This window comes from Lampetra planeri, chromosome 23, assembly GCF_965212315.1.
Source record: "Lampetra planeri chromosome 23, kcLamPlan1.2.h2, whole genome shotgun sequence".
Taxonomy (NCBI): Eukaryota; Metazoa; Chordata; class Hyperoartia; order Petromyzontiformes; family Petromyzontidae; genus Lampetra; species Lampetra planeri.
The window spans coordinates 4,637,901-4,656,348 of record NC_136129.1 but is presented as its reverse complement, the minus strand read 5'-3'; the positions used below and the strand labels follow the sequence as shown (position 1 = coordinate 4,656,348).

Sequence of the window (18,448 nt, the reverse complement as noted above, 5' to 3'; positions counted from 1 at the left end):
ATCTACATACACATACACACACATCCACACACACACATCTACATACACACACGTCTACACACACACATCTACACACACACACACACACATCTACACACACACACACGTCTACACACACATATACACATACATACACACACACACATCTACATACACACACACACACATCCACACACACATACACACACACATACACACACATCTACACACACACACATCTACACACACATACACACGTCTACACACACACACATACACACATGTACACGTCTACACACACACACACACGTCTACACACACACCCATCTAATACACACACGTCTACACACACACACATCCACACACACACACGTCTACACACACATACACATCTACACACACATACACATCTACACACACACACATCCACGCACACTCGCGCACGCGCTTCAGCCCCCCGTGCCGCTGGGTTCGCGATTTGTCTCTCGCTGCCGCCGCGAGTCTCCGAGGCTGAGCGACATCGGAGGTAGGAATCGTTGCCGGCTCCCTCTTCACCCACCATTTACACCGTCATTTACCTCATCGTTTACCACCATCTACCACCATCTCGCCCACAATTTACCTCATGATTTTCCACCGTTAACCTCGTATTTAGCGCAACATTTCACGACCCACACACACCTCGTATTTCACGCCGTCGTGTATTGCCACGTTACTCCCATCGTTTAGCGGCGCCAACATAATTGACCTGGTAACTTACCATCATTTACCGTGACTATTTTACCTCATCGATTAACCACAATTTACTCCACGATCTACCTCGTAGTTGACCATTTAGCTCGTCCTTTATTTCATTCACAATTTCCCCACGTTAATTTTACCATTTATCATCACCGTTTACCTCATCATTTACCAACAAATACCTCGGCAATCTACCCCCATCGTTTTACCCCTTGCTCTACCTTAATTAACATCTCCTCGCTTACTCACCCGGTTCCTTAACGCCGTCACTTTAACCGATCATTTGCCCCGCTACCTTCTCCCCTTTTATTCGATCACTTATCCGATCCTTTCCCATTTCATTTATCCCATCGCTTTGCCGCCATATACCCCGACGGTTTATTTTCACCATTGTTTTACCACGTAAGAAACATGTATAACTTTGATCTCTCTCTATTTTTATTTTTGGCTTTTTTTTGGCTTTGGAGAACCCACAGATATTGTTCCGCTTATTTATTTCGAACGCTTATTTTCGCCACGGAGACGCTAAGGAGCGATGTTGTTTTGCGCGTGTTAAATTGGACGTTTAATAGAATTCACCGCCACTGTTTCAGGCGAGTCTGACACGCTGTGATGAGCCGGTAAGATGTCGAAACCGGGTCCAGAGGTTTGCTTGTGGTGAATCAACGTCGCTCAAAATGACGTGCTCCTCACGAGGAAGACCGCGTGTGTCTGATGGGATCGAACAAACAAAGAAAGAAAAACGCCTTTGTGTGTTTTTATACGTCGACGGAAAGATGTGCGAAGGACTGTCCGCTTATTTAATTCGCTCCTTGACCAAATCCTCTATCTGACCCCTTCGTCACCCGATAAAACTCAGCCGATCCACATCAACCTGAGCCACATTTACCCGCTTATATCGTCATTCTGTGCTCTCCGCCACCTTAAACGCTCAAGTATTTATTTGATTACTAGTTTCTATTTGAAACAATGCTCATGTACACTCATTTTTATTTCCCACTGCTCGAAGAATGCCTCCCCGCCTCGTGTTGGTTATGGGGTACCTCTTGTATTTTCCCGTTGTAGCATTTACCAGGTTGTTATTCAAAGTAATAGTCATGATCAACACACGTTTGTGTGTGTGTGCGCCGTGCCGGCTTTGATAGGTGCTCGCAAACAACGCTAGCCCCATCCATATTTATGATAAATGCCGCACTAGGGTGTTTGTCTTCGCCGCTTAATACATGAATTCGAGTGTTCAACTGTTATAATGTTGATGGATTTTACATGAATTCCTCTCCTGCCAATCCACATGGGGATATGCGATTCCTGTTCACAGTTAACATCAGTGGTGAGTGGTGTCTGAACCTGTCCTGGGCTCCCTTTCACCGTCAGACACCGATAAGCGTGGTGATGTATGGTCAAGTAAAACCCCTACGACCGACACGGAATGAGGAAGGCATTCCCCCAGTTGTGAATTCACAAAGGGCTGGGGTTTAAAAATAAACATTTATTAATACTTTGTGTTTTTATGTATTTCAAGTGTACAGTATTTCAAAGTGTGAATGGCAATTAGTTACTTAGTGAAACCTCGCCGAGCCTCAGGGAGGGCTTTCTGCTACATTCGGATGTTTCTAGATTTGAAGCTTTCGTGACTGCAAGGATTCATATTCTTAGGTTTTTTTCGGTAAAGTCACGTAGGTAAAACATCAAAATTAATAAAAAATAAAATAAAATAAAAATCACGACGTTTCGGAGACTTGTGTTGCCTCCGAAACGTCGTGATTTTTATTTTATTTTATTTTTTATTAATTTTGATGTTTTACCTACGTGACTTTATCGAAAAAACCTAAGAATATGATTCGAATGTTTGGCCAAATCCATTCACCAGCGTGGATTCACATGAGGAGGAAACGGCAGATCCAAGAGAATACCCATCTCGAATGATGAGGGGGCAAAACTAAACACTGCCATCTCCTGGGCACACTTCCCAGCGTGATGCCTACAACACATGGCAAGCCCCGAGTCTCACCCCGTTACTAACCAGGCTCAACACTTGTACCAGTTTAAAAGGGTAAAAACCTACTACTATATTTTGCCACTGGTAAAAGAGATCTCATAGTAAGTGTAAATGCTTACCCCGAGCTCTCAATACTCTGATATTGCACTGTGTTTGAGTTGTACGCTTTCTGGTGTCATCTGATCCAACACCAATGGGGACTAGGCTCTAAAGAAAGCCGTCTCGGGTGTGGACCAATCAACTTTAAGGACAGTGCATATTATTATCATTATCAGAGTTGCTTCTTTTTGTTTGCTTTTTTGACTACTTGTGTTGTGGTTATTGCAAACATGATGCCTTGAATAAAGGTGTCAGTTTTGTACCAGTTTAAAAGGGTAAAAACCTACTACTAGATTTTGCCACTGGTAAAAGAGATCTCATAGTGGCTCAACACTGGATAACACCCGAGATCCGATGAGCCGGGGCGTATTTAGTGTGATTTGGTCATAGATTCACGAGTTACTGGAGAAACGTTCACTTTTGCCAGATTTTTGTCATAATTTTCCTCATCACCAACGAAGCGAAAGTATCACCATGGCGACGTGTATCAGATGTCTCGTCAACATGTAACTCATGCCTCTCGTCACTCGCTAGCCATTATACTTATGCGTCATGCCCCGAAATCATGTTTAAAAAAAAAATGTCAGTGTCTCCCTGAGCAAACCAGTTGGGGGTGGAAATTCCACGTTCCCATGCCAAGAGTAGAATTACGGTGGAGTGTGCAGGCGGTGCAATTGCACCGGCGGCTCATGGGCCAGACGGGCCCAGGCCCTGGGTTATGAAGAAGTGGAATTTGAAAGGCCCCCCCCATTCATTCCATGCACCAGGCCCATGCCAACCACACTAGGCCACTGGGTCTTTATGTGAATCTGTTGGTCTTTATGTGAGTGCACGCCTATAGGTTACTATTTCAGTCTGTGGGTTTCTACACGAGTCCATGGATCTATCGAGTGTACAGGTGGTGCACATTGCACAGGGCCTCACGGGCTGGAGGGGGGAATTACACAGGGGTCCCATTACCTTTTCTTTCAACAGTACTCATGCCAACCATGCTACACCACTGATAACGAAGAGTCCTTCATCCGCAGAGCAACCACGATCACTTTCCACAAAATGCAACAAAAAAGTTTTTTTTGTGGAGGGACGATGGGATTATGAGTTAAACCTGCACTCTAATATCAGCGTCACACAGTTGTCAGAGATTAAGGAAATCCGTTTAAAATGTCCCTATCCACTGATCATAGTCGTACCCGGAAATCACACCCGTGAAAGGTGCGCTATTCCACCACCACTCCTACCTGTCAGAAAATAATATGAATTACAGTGTTCTGTACTTATACACTGAAGCCTTACTAAGTTTCTAGAATATCTATCAAGGGGGGGGTCCTGCATTGGAATGTTTGACCAGTTCCTTTTTAACGAGTGTTTTGCATGTGGGAGAAGAAACCGGAGTACCCAGTGCAAATGTGTAAAGAGATAACACACTCAAAGATCCGCACAGATTAATTCAATAATCCATGTTTGTATACTTGTTAATACCATGGCTACCTCGCAGCTCAGCTGGTTTGGGATTTATTTCGCAAATCTGCATCATCCATCAACTTCTGTAATCCAACTTGCTGTACTGCCATCTGCTGGTCATTTCCTACTCCTCCAGAAAGATTGTGTGCGATTCGTGCGTGGTGCACCAACCATGTTTTAAATTAACTGAATCACAAGCGTAACAAATATTTGCGTTTTATACATATACAATTACATTTCCAAAATGGTATTTTGTATTCTTTGTTTTTTTTCCGGTTAAGTCACGTAGGTAAAAAATAAAATAAAAATAAATTAAATCACGACGTTTCGGAGGCAACGGAAGCTTCCGTCTTCAGGTGGTACCGTCACAGCAAGATTACTGTATCAAGTGATGCAGTAATTGTATCAAATGAAGTGAAGTAATTTTGCTGTATCAAGTGATGCAGTAATTGTATCAAGTGAAGTGAGGTAATTTTGCTGTGACGGTTCCACCTGAAGACGGAAGCTTGTGTTGCCTCCGAAACGTCGTGATTTAATTAAATTTTATTTTATTTTACGTGACTTTACCGAAAAAAACAAAAAAGTATGGACCCTTGCAGTCACGAAAACTTCAAATCTAGAATTGGTATTTTGTATTTCTATTCAAAGCAATGTATAAATATTAGTTGTTATTCTATGTGGATTGTTGCATCGCAGGATCATGAAGGAATCGTGATGCCTTGGGAAGCCCTTCATCCAATAGTAGATTATTCATCGTTTATAATCACCATGATACATATAGATTTTAAACTTTCTACATTATAGTTTGATAATAATCAATGTTTACTGATAGACATTTGCTCACATATCAACATCAAAATGGTCAACCTTCTTAAAATGTACCACATTTCCTCGGGTCCCACAGTGTACATGTTTTTCTGTGCTTTTAAGAAGAGCCATTGCCTGAAATGTCAGCTTACGTATTTTTTTTATGTTATAAGACATTGCGATGATCAACGTGTTGAGTGTATAATGAACAGACATGAATTCCATTCTAAATATTTTTTATTTACATGAAATACAATTTTTTTCTATCCATCAGCCTATTACCCTTACGGAGCAATATTTTCCAGCAGCATTTGTTATTTACGCCAGGCAAACGCTGGAAATGTTTCAGATGAAAGTTCCCTGACTCTTATCAGCAGCAGAGTCTGGCCCATGTGCCCATGCCCAGCTGTTGTGTTGCGTGCAGTTGCAGCCATGGGCAAGCACAACAGCAAGCTGGCACCCGAGGTTCTGGAGGACCTGCTGAAGAATACGGAGTTCAATGAGCAGGAGCTGAAGCAGTGGTATAAGGGCTTTCTGAAGGACTGTCCGAGCGGGCGCCTCAACCTCAATGAGTTTCAACAGCTCTACGTGAAGGTGCATCTGCGTTATTGTAATGATTTGGAATGGCTTGTCCAGTTTGTGTTCATCACCATCAGTCATTGTCAATTCACTGCTGGATGAAGGCCTGTCCATGCTGCTACCATCCTTCACCTGCACATAACTGACCGTCTCATGCCTACATCTCTGCGGTGGTTGTCCTTTTTGGCGGATTCTCTTCTTTGGCTGCCATTCTCTTAGTAGTCTCTTTCACCGGCCATCCTCCCGAATCGTGACGGATCCTGCCCAAGCCCATTTCCGTTTCTTAATTCACAATATGATGGTTGTGATTTATGTTTGTTCCCTGATTATATGTGCACATGTTTTGTCTCTGGCAGGTTGTGTTTCTGTAATAATTTTTATATAAAGGTTGATGAATAACTTGGCAGGAGGCTCACTTAATTGAAAAAAACAAGTAATAGGTTTTTACCCTTTCAACTGGTACAAAAACTGACACCTTTATACAAGGGATCATGTTTGCAATAACCACAACACAAGCAGTCAAAATGGAAACAAAAATAAACAACTCTGATAATGATAATGATATGCACTGTCCTTGAAGTTGATTGGTCCACACCCGATACAGCTTTTCTTAGAGCCTATAGTCTCCATTGGTGTTGGACCATCTGGTCTCATAGTGAAAAAACAAGCCCAACTCAACGTGTTCAGAGGATGAGGCCGCTTAACAAAATTGCATGATATTTTCTGCGTGGAATAAAAAGCCCAGCTTGTGCCATTTTAAATGAATGTGCTCTATTCAGATCCTGAGGCTGCTTAACAACGTGACTTTGAGGCTCGCTTCAGTGTCTGGCTTGTCCAGATTGTTTTATTCTGGTTAATTATGTACAGTACTCGCATTCATATAATACGGTTGCTTATCGGACTAGTAAGACATGCTTTGTATTCTTTCAATATTTATTCGCGATGACTAAATGGTTAATAAATTGCCTGCTTAATGGACCTGCCAACCCAGCTTGTATTAGGATTCATTTTACGTAATTAGTTTTTTTTAATGTATATAAAGTAGTACGAGGCTCGCTTAATGGGCTACCACAGCTTGTCCTCATTGTTATTGAATATGTTACAGTATTTACATGCCGAGGTTACTTCACAAAGTGTTGTGATTCTCACTTAACGGACTGGCTAGCTCAGATTTATTCAGATGATGAGGTTTGTTTGTTCTTCTTGATTCTTTCGGTAAAGTCACGTAGAAGGGAAATAATAAAATAATAAAAATAAAACATAATAAAATAATTCTCACGACGTTTCGGCCACAACGCAAGCAGCCGTCCTCAGGTGAAGAACAGGTCTGTCGGGAAGACAGCGTCTGAATGAAACGCCCCAGGCTTGTAGCGTATATTTAAGCTGGGTTGGTATATAAAATGATGAGGTTTGCTTAATAAAGTGGCAAAATCCTCGCTTATTGGACTGGCACAGCTTCTTACACGATAATAAAATATGGATTGTCCTTAAGGTTGTTTAACAAAGTGGCATTAAAATCTAATTTAAGGTCATTGGCTAGCTCAGCTTGTATTATTGAAATATTTATTCCGATGATGAGGTTGCTTCATGAAGCAGCATGAGGCTCTTATAATGTTTTTGGGGTGGTCTGCTTGTATTACCGTAATGAAATGCATGTTCGAATGTTCACGTTGCATTAGACCTGCTAGTTTGTATTTTGTAAATAATCAGCAGATGAAGTTGCCTAATAAAATATCATACGGCTCGCGTATCGGGCTGGCCAACTTGTACCACTGATTAAATATGTATTCTGGTACTACTTTACTAATTGACATGACACTTATTTAACATGTTGGCTTAACGAGATGCTACATCGTGTTGCCATTTTTACATTTTACAGAGTGACAAGTGCCTTGCTAATTTGACACCAATGCTGAGTTTATGTTAATCCTGTGCACTTTGTGATTCATGAGTTCCTTTACAAAGAAAATACACCTCTCTTAATGGCTGGCGTAATGCATTTTAACCTCAGTGTTTTAATGTACATTATTATATTAGATAATCTCGTCGTGGGCTTCGCCCACCTATCTGCTTTAACGTGACACTCCATGGCATGTCAACTACTGAAGATGACAATTGTCTTCTTAGTTCTTTCGGTAAAGTCACGTAGAAGGGAAGTAATAAAATAACAAAAATAAAACATAATAAAATAAAATAATATAATAAAGTAATATAATAATATAATATTTTATTATGTTTTATTTTTTATTATTGTATTACTTCCCTTCTACGTGACTTTACCGAAAGAACCAAGAAGATGAATCCCTGCAGTCACGAAAGCTTTAAATCGAAAGATGACAATTGTATATTTGTAAAGCAATGATTGAGCCTACCCTATGTTAGATGAAGGCCTCTTCTCCAAGCCACCTCTGCTTCCCGCTGCCTCACGATGCCACGATCTCATACACATGAGCTTTCTTTTCACATGTTAAATTCGAATCATAATTTAAAAAAATTAGAACGTGACATATTTTCAAGTTGTGTCCCTCCAACAGATATATTTTTTGTGCATCGAACTTTTCATACTTGACTTTTGTTTTCCTCAAATTTATGTTGAGCTCAACCAGACGACATATGTGCACATTTTCATCTTTCTAGCCATTCAAGACCATCGTTATAATTTGGAAGGTGATACATTCATCGTTGTTCCTACATGAACACATTCCTGCGGAGGGAGCTGGTAGGAACGTTGGGTTGCTCGGTCAATGGCCAGGGTCAACGGCGGCATGGTGTATTCCGCAAATATGCCCAACTGTGAGGGCGGGCACAAGCCGGCGTGAGTAGGTTAAACGTTGAGTTTTATAAGGGCACCACGGGGTGACCAGCCCCTCCCCACCCAGCCCCACCCCTCCCACCCCCCACCCAGCCCCTCCCCACCCTCCCCACCTAGCCCCTCCCCACCCCACCCAGCCCCACCCCTCCCACCCACCACCCAGCCCCACCCTCCCCACCCAGCCCCTCCCCACCCTCCTCACCCAGCCCCTCCCCTCCCCACCCTCCCCTCCCCACCCAGCCCCTCCCTGCACGACGGACAAATAATCCCCTGTGGGCTGGTGTAACCAGGAGGTTCCTACCAGTATAATACTTTCTATAGTGCCATGACATGACAAGGCATTACAAGAGCCTTCATTATTTTTAAGCGAACGATTATTGTTCGTTTCTCAATCCGCTTGTCCTGGTGGCAGCATGTTGAGTAGTGGCAGTCCAGACCTCCCTTTCCCTGGGGACAGACTCTAGCTCTTCCTGGGGAATTCCCAGACATTCCCAGGCCATCCGAGTGACGTCGTCCCGCCAGCAGCGTGTCCTGGGCCGGTCCTGGGGAATTTGCCCAGTAGGATGTGGCCGGAAGAGTTCCAGGGTGAGTCTATCGGAGGCATCCTGACCAGGTGCCAGAGGTCGCAACCGTGTACCCTATACCCGTACCCTACCCGGGTACGGGTAGCCGTTTGCGACCCTGGTGCGGCCGGGTACGGGTAGGCCGTGAGTCACTGGTGAGTAGCCGTTTGTCACTCATTTCGGGTAGGGTACGGGTAGGGAACGGCTACCCGTACCCATTTCGCCATTTGCGACCCTGGTGCGGCCGGGTACGGGTACGGGTAAGGAATCAAAACCCGTTTGCGACCTCTGCCAGGTGCTCGCACCACCTCAACTGCTCCTCTCGAATTCGGAGGAGCAGCGGCTCGACTCTGATTATTGAACACTTTATTTTCACTTTTCGTTCAAACTCTTTCAATTTATTCGATTTATGTCACACATTCACCTTAAGTTATCGTTTTGTTAAGTGTGATCTTATTTATTGTTTTGGTTTATCATTGTAATTTTGTGTGATGCTGTATTTTTAAAAAAATCTAGGTTATTCTTGACAAGGAGACTGCTAATCTCTATGAATTATGAACCTGATGGCCTGAGGTAGACTCCAAATTACGGCTAACACCAGTGGCGAGTGATATCCGAGCCAGTCCTAGATAACCCCCCCTCCACATCGTCAACTCGCAATGACCAGCATAGTGAAGTATCGTCAATCAAATTTTGATTTAAAGCTTTCGTGACTGCAGGGATTCATATTCTTGGTTTTTTCGGTAAAGTCACGTAGAAGGGAAATAATAAAATGATATAAATATAAAACAATAAAGGCTTAAGGAGGCCCTCATCCAGCAGTGGATATTTCTTGATGTATAATACTCCGATTGATGCTCCTGCTGCTGTTGTGGAGTGACTCATGCAGCCAGCTATGGCTGCAGGGTTTTGGTAGTACATGTTGTTTATGCCATTTATTGTGAAATTCTGTCACAGTTCCTATGATTGCTTTTTCATTGCTTTCATGGCTTTATTTGGTGATTTCGAAAAGTGTATTGGTTTGGCCATGTTTGTTTGTTGTAGTACAGAGTTAGACTGATGGCCTTAATCTAAGTTGTCTTGTGGTTGTTGTTGTTTGACTTGCATCCCACTGAGATTTTTGCACACAGCGTTGGTGTACGGTGATTTTTCTGCAATATTTTGCTGTCTTTTCTTGGATTTTCTGTTTGCACTTAGTCACATATTCACTTTAAGATATTTTTTGTTCATGTTTTTGTTTTTTGTTTGTTGCGGTTGCACCCGATTCAAGAGCCGAATGGCTCACAGGGCTATACCTAATAAATGAACTTGAACTTGAAATGAACTTGGTCATTGCTCGTTGCTGAACAATGACATTAGGCTCGCTTTATGTACTGGCTAGCCCAGTCTGTATTATGTAAACAATATGATGAGGTTGCTTAACAAAGTGGCCTGAGGCATGCTTATTAGAAAACACACCATGTATTTATTATACAGTAATATTATTAGTCTGGCATGTCCAGCTTGTATGACTGTAATTAAATATGTATTCAAACGGTGAGTTTGTTTTCCTTAGTGGCGTGAGTCTCACCTCTAGTGAGACTCAGATTTGGATCAACAAAGGGGGATGGATGTACATGGGCATGTACACAAGGTGAAATGAACACTATGAGATCTATTTTACCAGTGGCAAAATATAATGGTAGGTTTTTACCCTTTTAACTGGTACAAAACTGACACCTTTGAAATGAACATTTTGGATTCATGACGTGCTGTACCGTACCACCCATGGCACCTCTCCATGTAAGCACAGTTAATTGTAATCTCACCCTTCTGTTCTAGATTTGAAGCTTTCGTGACTGCAAGGAATCATATTCTTAGGTTTTTTTCGGTAAAGTCACGTAGGTAAAACATCAAAATTAATGAAAATAAAATAAAATAAAAACAAAAATCACGACGTTTCGGAGGCAACACAAGTCTCCGTCATCAGGTGGGACCGTCACAGCCAGATTAGCTGCATCAAGTGAGGCAATGATTCAAGATGTAATCCCTTATAAGCAAGTTTGGAGGGGGGAGGAGAGGGGGGGGGAGCTCATCAGAATGTGGTAGCCAATGAATGGAACGTATCGGGAGGGAGGGGGGCGGGAGGGGGAGGGCCAAAAAAATGGGCGACGGCTTGGACGCGGTTGCTGCACACGCCAACACAATGGACAGAGAGGGGGAGGGGAGGTCTGATACACATGATAGAACAAAGGGACGAAAATCGCCATGTTTATACCAATGCTGGCTGAACAATGAAGAGAGTACTGTTAAAAATAACTGGGGATGTTAACACTCGGTAAAGTAAAGTAAAATAGTGCCTGTCAGATAAGATGGTCCAAAAAAGTGTAATTAAGTCTTTTTTGCGTGGTTGATAACCTAAGAATATCACCCTTCTGTGTTGCGCTTCGCCCTCCTATCATTCCAGTTCTTCCCCTATGGAGATGCGTCGAAGTTCGCGCAGCACGCGTTCCGCACCTTCGACAAGAACGGCGATGGCACCATCGACTTCCGGGAGTTCATCTGCGCCCTCAGCATCACCTCACGCGGCAACTTCGAGCAGAAGCTCAACTGGGCCTTCAACATGTATGACCTGGACGGAGACGGGCACATCTCTCGCCGCGAGATGCTGGAGATCATCGAGGTGAGACGGCCATTGTTATGTCGTCACTGAGGTGAGACCGACGTGAGAGAACGTCATTGTCGAAACTCCCGGTCGACCTCTTCTCAAATGGAGATCGCTGCTTCTCCACTGATGTTGCCCCTGCAGTCTGAAACTCCCTTCTCCTGATTATCCACATGGCTCCACTCACGCGTCTTTGTTTGAGTCCAGGATTAAGGTGTTGATCCTCTTTTCAGATGACTCGCAAATTCCATCGAAATGTGCCTTAAATTTCGTTTTAAAGCTCATTCACACTCTGTCTTTTAGACAGACCTATTCTTCACCTGAGGACGGCTGCTTGCGTTGTGGCCGAAACGTCGTGAGAATTATTTAATGTTTTCTTTTATTATTTTATTATTTCCATTCTACGTGACTTTACCGAAAGAACCGAGAAGATGAAATGTGCCTTGTCCAATATAGAATTCAACTTTTCTCCATGCCCTTCACTCGATAGTTCATCACTTCACCTTAACATTTAAATGTACCACGTCATCTCATAATACTCGAATGCGTCTTTCTTCTTGTATAGTGCCTTAAAATGCAGTTGCATTTCGATTATTTATACATTTAAATGGTATGGAGGTGAGGTGGTTTAGTTCAGTGAGGTGAGATCAACATTGGGATATGTATCAGATCACTGAGGTGAGATGGTTTAAGTAAACTGATTGTCACAGAAAATATGAAAATTACTTTTAATACGTGAATTTGTGCATCGTCACATGCTTACTGATTATGTGTACAACACTTTCCAGCTGCAATTTATTCAGAACTTATGAGTTGATCATTGTTTTTTTTTACCATTTTATCTGGCAACAAAACTGACACCTTTTTACAAGGAGTCATGTTTGCATAGACCACAATACCTGCAGTCGTAATGCAAACAAAAAACATAACTCTGATAATGTATGTGCATTGTCCTTGAAGTTGATTGGTCCACACCCGAGACAGCTTTCCTTAGAGCCTAGTCTCACATGGTGTTGGACCAGATGACGCCAAAAGGCGCACCCTATCCATGCAATCCATAGAATCCTCCATAGGCACCTGTAATCAAAGACCAAACGCCACAGTTTTAATATTGTCAGTCTTATTTGTCTACATTTCAAATTTCAACGTGCACTTCTTGCCCTTTATATCCTCTCGCCCGCCCCGAAGGCCATCTACAAGATGGTGGGCACGGTGATCATGATGAAGATGAATGAGGATGGCCTCACTCCCGAGCAGCGTGTCGACCGCATCTTCAGCAAGATGGACAAAAACAACGATGATCAGATCTCGCTCGACGAGTTCAAGGAGGCGGCTCGCAGCGACCCATCCATCGTGCTGCTTCTGCAGTGCGACATCCAGAAGTGATCCACCGCTCACTCTCTCTCTCTGCGTCTGCGTCTGTCTCTCTCTCTGTGTCTTTGCCATCGCAGGGCCAAGGGTTGGGTGGCTCAGCTCGAGAGTGGTGGAGCGAGCCCGGTGGCTCGTCACGTGACTAGGCTTGAATTCCGGCCTGTTCAGTGTGGTGTTTGAACAGTGCACCCCTATAATCTCAGTTATCATCCAATGGACAGTGTTACGTTAAAAATTTCAAAATCCTTGTTTTTTTCCTTCTTTACATTTTTTTTTATAGACCGAGGCTTGTTGACCTGCTGTCAGTTTTTTTGTAGGGATAGGCTCGTGAAGAGCCAATTCCATTTCTCGAGGTTGGCCTTGTTATGGTACAACAGGATTCGTTTTAATGGTTAGGCTTCTTAACATTTGATTTTCATGGGCTAGGCTTTTTTTCATAGGGTTGTAACAATTGATTCACGGATTTATCTCAATTCATGAATTGATATCATTATCCTTTATTTGGAGCAAATTATGAGCAAGTCAATTCGGAAAATAGCACAAACAAAACTGTATAACTGAGTCCCAAAAAAAATAATCATAGTTCTAAGATCGCCCCCCTGAATCTCGACAATTTACCCGATAATGGTGGGGTGGGGAAGGGTGGGGGATGAGAAGTGAATCTCAATAATAATTCTAGTCCTGTCAAATCAGATCGCACGTTAACAAGTCCAGAAACAAGGAATCCGTTTGCAGGTTAACAAGTTCCGAGCCTTTTCGACCACGAACAAAAGCTTTAGCCGAGTGTGTGATTGGTCATTACCTGCCACCGTAGTTTTTAGTGACGCTAACAGGTGACTGAGATTGGTTGCAGATGTAGGAAGGTGCACACTGCTCTCTGAGTCGATGTGACCCACACTGATTGTGTCGTGCACGCTACACGGGACACACAAGCACGCTTTGTGAGATACCCCAACGCTGTCACAGCCTCTCTCGCCTCCCTCAGTGGAGTCGTACCGTTGTGTCGTGGTATCCTTGAGTCAAGAGTGAACTTCTCCACATTCCAGATATGCGTTATTTTGAAGGCAGAGACTACTGACCCCACACACACGCGTGTGGTAATAAAACCTGACTTGGGTAATACTAGCCCCGGGCCCCCAAGTCTCACCCCGAAACCTCAATCATCACCCCGAACTCTAAACCCTAACTTTGAACCATGAACTCTAACCCCTGAACGCCAACTTCGAACCGTACATCCTAAAACATAACCCTACACTATAACACCAAACGATAACTATTAACACTCAACCCTAATCTGAAATGCCAAAGCATAACCGAAAATACTGCACTATAATCTCTAAAAAAAGAACAATAAACCCGAGCTGCAAACACTAAACCCCTAATCCTACACGAAAATGTAATACGTGGCTTCCCTGCGCATGTCATTAATTAGGAGCTAAAGCGCTGGGAATTGGAAATACAGCAAATGGTTTCGCACCAAAGGGAAGGTACAGTATTGTGAATAGACGAACATCTGCTCTGTGATTGGATCAAAATCTGTGGAGACAAAAGTGCTAAAGACTCGGTTTTTCTTCCTGCACATTTGCGGGGACAGTAGTCTCTCTCGTTTTTTAAATGAAATTTTACGTGGAGTGATCGTGATGAAACTCGTCATGAGCTTAGCCCCACATCACTTCATCGCGCGCACCTTAGCTTTGTCTAGTAGTGGCGTTGACCGTGATGGAAATGTGTGATAATTTATAGCAGAATACCGTATATGTCGATTGTGTTGTACATCTGCAAACAAAAATGTTTTGGTTGTCAGGTGTGTTTAATGGGAAGATTTTTTAAAAAGCAGGAAAATTTTCTTATTATAATTGCGCTGTGCATTTAGAACAAGGATAATTTTATGCTAGAAGTCATCCAAATAGCAGAGGAATGTCATCTCGATGAATAAAGTTGTGGTTTTGACAACCAAAACATTAAAAGCATTGCAACATCTACACGCAGCCAGTGCCATAGCTTAATTGATGTTAATTGATGTTGGTTTAGTATCAAGAAGCAGTGTCATACTTATTGCTTAAACGATGTTTTTACAAGTGACATTTTCATTGTAAGCAGAAATAAAAAGTGGTCAAACGTATTTGAAAAAAAGATTTCAGAACAACATAATTATCAAATGTAATAAATGTCTTAAGTCTGTAATGAGTGTAAATATACATAATGGGCTTGACAGAGTCAAAATATGCTAGTTATTATTTATTTAAAATAAGAATGTGAAAAGAGATTCTTGACAACTGCAGTGAAATTGGGAACTCCTAATTATAAACACAATGTTTGAAATGGTGGCCTGTTGCCAGTGCATTATGGGTACACACAGAGATTAATTTAATATTATATTTCCAGAATGCTGCGAGGCTGGCTTGGAGTAGGGATTATTGAGGTAAGGCTATTAGTACAATACATACCTATCCATAATCTATATTATTGTATCCTATAGCCTTAGGATTCCTGAGCAGGATTGGTGGTGCACGCACGCCTGTAATCCAGCACTAAGGACGCAATGGTTGGTTGATCACACAAATATTCTTCTTGGTTCTTTCGGTAAAGTCACGTAGAAGGGAAATAATAAAATAATAAAAATAAAACATAATAAAATAATTCTCACGACGTTTCGGCCACAACGCAAGCAGCCGTCCTCAGGTGAAGACCAGGTCTGTCGGGGAGACAGCGTCTGAAATGTTGTGAAACTGTACACGTGCCATATTCCACCTTTCCGTGAGAAGGCGGTACAGAAAATGTGGACTCCACCCGTTCCATCTGCATGGAATAGAATGTTGTCCCCTTGCACGGATGGGTTTTCTCCTCGTGCTTCTGTTTCCTCCCACATGTTAACACCTTCATTATATCGACGACTTCATAGCTTGGGAAATTTGTTTGTAGCGCCGGTTCATTGCGCGGCTGCCTTGCTGCTTGGCTGTGGTGGGTCGCCCTTCTGAGCCATTATCTCACTTGGAACGTGGGCAAATACTGTGCGGCACGTTACGAGTTGAAATGATTATAATCAGAGTAATATAACTTTTTGTGATTTGTTTTTTTTATGCCCAGAACAGCATTCCAGGTCAAATTAAGCACCGGGTGCACGTCTACCCCTCTGGTTGATGGCAAAATCTGACACAAAGTAACACAATTACAATCCCAGCAATCCTACACATGTATATGGGCAGCTGTATAAATCACCCTTAAGTTATACTTTCTCTAATTTTACACCACTGTAAATGACAGAGAAATTGCAGTTTAAAGTCTTGTGTGCAACTAGAAATCAAAAAACACATTGGACGTCATGTTGTTTTCCTTCATTGATGAGTGTGCCTTGGCCTCGCATCAAGGCATGATGGTTTGTCTTCGTGTCACATATTCAAGGCATCATGGTCTTAATCTTGAGGCCCAACATGAAGGCATCAAGCCTTGGTTCGTCGATTTTATCAAGCCAGGATGTCGGCTATGGTCATTGATATTAGTAATTGTTACGTGCCACCGATAGCAACTGTAATGCCTTATTTTGATTCCAAAAAGTCTCATTGAGCTTGAAGACTATTTCCCGATGTTCCTGCATTGAGATATTTGACCAGTTGCATGAAATACCATTTGGCTTCATGTGGGAGGAAATGGAAGTACCTGTAAAAACACATCCACGCATACAAGTGGGTGACACCCAAAACTCTCCACTATGCTGTCATCGCTTGCTCATCTTGGGGAGCATCGGCTTAGGGAGTTCCACAAATCTACGTGTGATCCGCCAATCCTCGCCTCTAAAAATGCTATATCACACCACCAAACCCGGTTATAAACACTGACAACTATTTCTCTTGGTAGTGCACGTATATTTCTGCGTGCGAAAGTTTTTTGTTGACAAATGGTTGCGTACCTTTATGTCTATGCTGGTGTAGACATGAACAGGAACAGATAATTTCCCAAGTAGTGTGTAAGTAGTCATGTCTGTCAGTGCAATAATAATGATGATGATGTTGGTGTAAGTGATGATAATTATTTAAGTGCTATTGTTAAAGTGGTGATGATTCAGGCATTGATAATCAAGGTGATGATGGTTTATTCAATGATAATGGCTAAGCTGGTTCTAAAGGTGATGGCTAAGGTGATTGTTAGTATGGTGGAGATGGCTGAAGAGGTGATCATAGTTCAGGTAGCGATGGCTACAATGATGGTTATTGATACGAATAATCATAATGAATATGATCATTGATACGACGGTGTAGAACGTGGTGGTTATGGTTAACGTGGTGGTTAAAGTGCCGGTGATGGTTAAGATGGACCAATCAAGGTAAAAGTGGTGAGGATGTTGGTCCTCATTCACTGCTTTCAGCGCGGTTGTTTCATGGAAAATGTCCGTGTCTTTTTGACGTAAACATTGCAATCGCTGCATCCATTTGATTTCCCGTTAATAAATTACACTTGGAAACAATATTTTTTTTTTAGTTATTATTGTATTCGCACAAGGTAATCAGCAGGTTTTTTTTAATAGAAAATTTTAGCTTTTACAGAAGTTGTGTTTGTAAATTTTTATGAAAGTACCCAATACACTATGTAACACGATGTTTGTTCCTGGGTAGTAAGTGTTATTTCCTAATTGCTTATGCCTCAAAAGTATAGAAAATGGCTATTATTCCCACAAACTTTGCTTTTGTGACCAGGACTTAACGTGAAGGAATGACTCAAATGCACGCCGCGTTTTCTCATTGAAAATAGGTACATTTCAAAATATCACTGTCCTGGTCACAAAAGCAAAGTTTGCGGGAATAAAAGCCATTTTCTTGGTTCTTTCGGTAAAGTCATATTATATTTGTATTATTTTATTATTTCCCTTCTACGTGACTTTACCAAAAGAACCAAGAATATGAATCCCTGCAGTCACGAAAGCTTTAAATAAAAATAAGTATAACCAGTAAAAACAAAGTTTTTCACTATAAATCCTTTATATGCGTGGCGGCTTGAGTCCTCTCGTCCTCTGGCTTGAGATGGCTGCCACCTATGGGTCAGATGATTGCATTGCACCATTAAGCAATTGGTAATTAAATATAATATTTTTGTCCTAAAAAGTGTAAATTTTTGGAAAAACATTTTCACGAACATTAATTGTCACGCACAACGAGTCTGTGTGGAAAATGTCAGCTCGATTGGATCACGGGAAGTGGGTTAAAAAACGACCGAAAGGTTTGCACGGTCTTAAGCAAGCAAGCGAACTTAATATAAATAATTATAAAATATATTCGCCTGTGGAGGACGCGGGTATCGATCCCGCAACCTTTGGCATGGGAAGCAAGGGCGCTACCATCTGTGCTACTCCGCCACGGCCTGTGGAGGGGTTACGCTCTGGGCTCTTACACTGTGACGTT

The 18,448-nt window shown here is 42.3% G+C and overlaps 1 protein-coding gene across 1 annotated transcript; it reads left to right on the top strand.

Annotated features, from left to right (window-relative positions):
- Positions 1–448: 448 nt before the first annotated feature.
- On the top strand, positions 449–17,517 carry LOC144726276 (visinin-like protein 1). The gene is made up of 4 exons (XM_078604832.1): positions 449–505; positions 5,511–5,680; positions 11,487–11,702; positions 12,873–17,517. Exons 2-4 carry the CDS (start codon positions 5,519–5,521, stop codon positions 13,068–13,070), a joined length of 576 nt encoding a protein of 191 aa, XP_078460958.1. The 5' UTR covers positions 449–505; positions 5,511–5,518; the 3' UTR covers positions 13,071–17,517.
- The last annotated feature ends 931 nt before the right edge of the window (positions 17,518–18,448 follow it).

Coding starts and splice junctions, on each gene's coding strand:
- LOC144726276 (XM_078604832.1), top strand. CDS start 5,519: ATGGGCAAGCACAACAGCAAGCTGGCACCCGAGGTTCTGGAGGACCTG. Junction 5,681..11,486: donor TTCAACAGCTCTACGTGAAG/GTGCATCTGCGT, acceptor CTATCATTCCAG/TTCTTCCCCTATGGAGATGC. Junction 11,703..12,872: donor AGATGCTGGAGATCATCGAG/GTGAGACGGCCA, acceptor CCCGCCCCGAAG/GCCATCTACAAGATGGTGGG.